At 58.3% G+C, this 3,371-nt stretch overlaps 3 protein-coding genes across 3 annotated transcripts in view; all 3 read right to left on the bottom strand.

The window, feature by feature from the left end:
• TMEM95 (transmembrane protein 95) overlaps positions 1-935 on the bottom strand; it is a 1,925-nt gene extending 990 nt beyond the window's left edge. The window contains exons 1-2 of the mRNA XM_006761702.2: positions 557-935; positions 296-352 (exon numbers count right to left, since the gene is read on the bottom strand). Coding sequence (XP_006761765.1) covers positions 296-352; positions 557-725 — 226 coding nt within the window. The 5' untranslated portion in view covers positions 726-935. The remainder of the gene's footprint in view (positions 1-295; positions 353-556) is intronic.
• Positions 936-983: 48 nt separating this feature from the next.
• KCTD11 (potassium channel tetramerization domain containing 11) lies at positions 984-3,365 on the bottom strand. The gene has a single exon (XM_006761630.2). It carries the CDS (start codon positions 2,992-2,994, stop codon positions 2,293-2,295), a length of 702 nt encoding a protein of 233 aa, XP_006761693.1. The 5' UTR covers positions 2,995-3,365; the 3' UTR covers positions 984-2,292.
• Positions 3,187-3,371, bottom strand: part of ACAP1 (ArfGAP with coiled-coil, ankyrin repeat and PH domains 1) — a 14,544-nt gene continuing 14,359 nt past the window's right edge. The window contains exon 22 of the mRNA XM_015562522.1: positions 3,187-3,266. Coding sequence (XP_015418008.1) covers positions 3,187-3,266 — 80 coding nt within the window. The remainder of the gene's footprint in view (positions 3,267-3,371) is intronic.

The following is a 3,371-nucleotide window of genomic DNA, read 5'->3' as shown; positions in this document are numbered from 1 at the left end:
CGAGTCAAAAAGCCGATGCTCTATCCACTGAGCCAAATCGGTTTTGACCAGAGGCTTAATTTTAGAACAGCACACTGTAACTTAAATGTTCTTTTATAGGCATTATTAGTGACCCGGTGCACAAAATTCGTGCACATTAAAAGGGAATTAGAGGAAATATTTTAATATTGCTATTTGCCCTTTCTCTATAATAGAAGTATCAGAGATGAAAGAAAATTACCCGCCCAGCCCCCTCCTCCCAGCCCCCTCCTCGGTCCGTCCAAGCCCCCAGGTTGTGCCTCCCCAGTGACCTCACCCATGACCCTCAGGACTCTGTGAGTCTTCTCCGTGACCTTGTTCATGGACTCCTCATCTATGGGGATGGGCAAGGACCATGATTCCTCATCAGCCCAGAAGAAGATTCTTCCTTGACTGCCACGGTCCAAAGAAGCCCTCCCAGAGGGAGAGGACAGTGAGTCCCGGGACTCAGCTGAGGGCACAGCTGGGAAGCCACAGGCTGCCCTGCAGGGGCATGGGGGTGACTACTGCTGAGCCCGTCCCTGGAGGCTGGACTTACCTAAGGCAAAGGTGGAGAAGTTCCAGGAGGCCTCACAGTCCTCCCACTGGGCCTCTATCTGGCTGCAGAGCCGAGCCAGGCGGCCCGACAAGCCATGCGCTGGGAGGCGGCAGAAGAGACAGGCCTGGGCAGCCTCCAGGAGAGCCACACTTAGTGCCAGCGTCCACATGAGGCCCAGTGGTGGTGCCAGCACCACCTGGGACAGGAAGGCTCTGCGATCCTGGCTCTGGCCCTTTGCCTGAAAGTTGCAGAGTTCCAGAACAGCTGGAGGTTCTAGAGCATTCCAGAACAGTGCCACTGCTCCTTCCCTGGCCTGGGTGAACCTGGGGCCGGAGGGACTGGGGACCAGAAGACAACATTGATGTGCTGACGGGAGAGGGGCAGAGAAAGCAGGACTTCTGTTGCGAGGGAGACAGCACTTGACAAGTTTGTGGTTCCAAAAGCAACTTTATTTTTCTTCTTGTGATAAATAATAAGCGGCTCCCCAGAGAAGCTGTTCATGAATATCCCATCCCCTCAGAGATGCAAAAATCCCACCCCTTCCCATATCCTCGCCGACTCTCCCAAACTCTTCTCTTCAGCTCCTCTCTGCTCCGAGCAGCCCCGCCGAGTCTTTCCCCAGCTATCTCCTAGCAACAGGCCCACGGTTGTCTTAACAACCAAGAATTCCATAAAGGTCTCCAAGGGCCCACTAAGCCCAGTGACTTCTCTTACCCCTCTCACCAGGAAGATCCCAGGGACTTAAACCCCAACAGGCCCCTCCTGCATCCATGGTGACGTGAACGCACGTGTATGCATATACATACACACCCCTTGTGGTTAAACTATTAATTTTCAGTCTACTCACACCCATAGACACACCTGGTGCCCAAACAGCTTCTGAGCAACCTCAAACAGGCCTGGACATGCGGAGACCACAGAAAGGCCAGCACACAGACACCATTGCCCACAACACAGATGGAAGCCCGGATGTCAGGGACTCACACATCAGTCACACACACACAAACACGCACGTACACATGAAGGAAGGTAGGCCAAGGCCCAAAAAGATGCTGCCCTCCTCCCCATGGCCAGCTCCACCCTCAATACCAGATCCTTTAAAGAACGTGGGTGTCAGAGGGATGCTCCACCCCATAGTGAATAGGGATTCTCCTAGCTCCCTTCTGCAGCCGGGGGTGGGGTGCAGCTGTTCTGTCTCCCTCAGTAGGTGACTTGGGACACAGCAAAGACTCTCCCTCCCTGTGTTCCTTCTTATGTCATCGGTCAGGCCAGGCCAGGCCAGGCCACTCAGGAAAAGTCACAGTCCAGGAGACCACATCAGAGCAACCCCAAGTCCCTCCTCCTTCCAGGCCTGTGTCCCGGCATTGTTCTGCTAGGCCTAGCCTGGGCAGAGAAGTGTCCCCACTTTCCCAGACCCCTGAATACTGAACTCCAACCAAGGACATTGGAGGTCCCCAGGCTCAGGCGAGAATGAGCCAGGGCAACCTGCCGGCCCTCCCAGCATGGGCACCGGTCCAGCCCCTCCATACCGCTTGTGAGCCCTCAGTGGGCTTGAGTTGGGGAGTCCCGCCCACTTTGAGGCTCCAGTCAGGTGCAGTGGGACCTCTGACTCACAGCCCCAAAGCAGAGCTGGGAAAGGGCTTCAGGGGAGCCTTCATCCCCTTTGCTGTCCCCTTGTCCCCCCCGCCCCCAACCCCACTAGAGTCAAACCAAGGGCAGTATTCCCAGCTGAGTTCTTAGTGTCGGATGAAGCGCAGAGACCTGGAGTTGAGTAGGTCTTCAGGGTCAGGGAACACGGAGTCCAGCCGGAAGCCATGCTCCAGAGCCACCCGGAGCACCTCCTCCAGGAAGCCCGGCGTGCCGGCCACTTCCCGTCGCTCTCCCGGCCCCCCAGTCCACAGTGGCTGCAGCCCCAGTTTCCTGTACTCCACTTCCGGAAGTTCCCTGGGGCGGGGGGCCCACTCCAGACGAAAGTGTGGTCCTCCCTCTGCTCTCTCCTCATTGGCCACACCAAATCGGGCCCTCAAGGCACCCAGACACTCTTGGTCGGTGCAGAAGAGGTTGGCTCGGAAGGTGTCCACCCGGGCAGAGCTCAGCTCATAGTGGTGGGGGCCCTGGCGCGCCGAGAAGTGCACCACGCGGGGGCTGGCATCCACATCTGCGTGGAGCAGGGCAGCTGTGGGTGCCGGGGTCCCCTGAGAGGCCTCCAGTTCCCGCAGGGCATCTAGGAGGGGCTGGATCTGGTAGAAGTCGGCCTCTGCCCTGAGAAGCGCTGTCTCACCATATCCCAGGGGCAGGTCCAGGCGGCCCAGCCGCAGGAAATTCAGAATGTGCCGGAAGGCCTTGCCATCCCGGTCGATGAAATAGTAGTGGCCCCCGCCCTGGGAGTTGAGGTTGGGGGGAATAGGGGTGTCGGCTCTAAACATGGCCCCCAGCATGGAGTCTGGGAAGCGAGTCAGGGTCTCCAAAGTGGTGGAATATAACGTGCCCCCCACATTCAGGGTCACGGGGCCCCCAAAGGAGGGGGGTGAAGAGGGCACAGGAGGAGGGGAAATTTTGGGGAGTGCTGGAGACACCCAAAGAGAAAAAGGCAGGACTGCCTGGGTGTGCGCAGAATGGGGTCGGAAGGTTCAGATCAGGTGGAGGCACTGGTTGGAGTCGAAGGCAAGATTCGGGGCTCCCCCAGCTGCCGTGTGGTGGGGGGTGGCTCCTGGGCACAGAGCGCCCAGGGGCTTGGAGGACTGATGCGGAGCGCGCGGCGAAGTCCAAGAGGATGGCAAGTTCCGTCGAGACGCGTCCACCTCCGGGCGGCCAG

The sequence above is a fragment of the Myotis davidii genome, unplaced genomic scaffold (genome assembly GCF_000327345.1).
Source record: "Myotis davidii unplaced genomic scaffold, ASM32734v1 scaffold37, whole genome shotgun sequence".
Taxonomy (NCBI): Eukaryota; Metazoa; Chordata; class Mammalia; order Chiroptera; family Vespertilionidae; genus Myotis; species Myotis davidii.
This window is presented reverse-complemented; position numbering and strand designations above follow the sequence as displayed.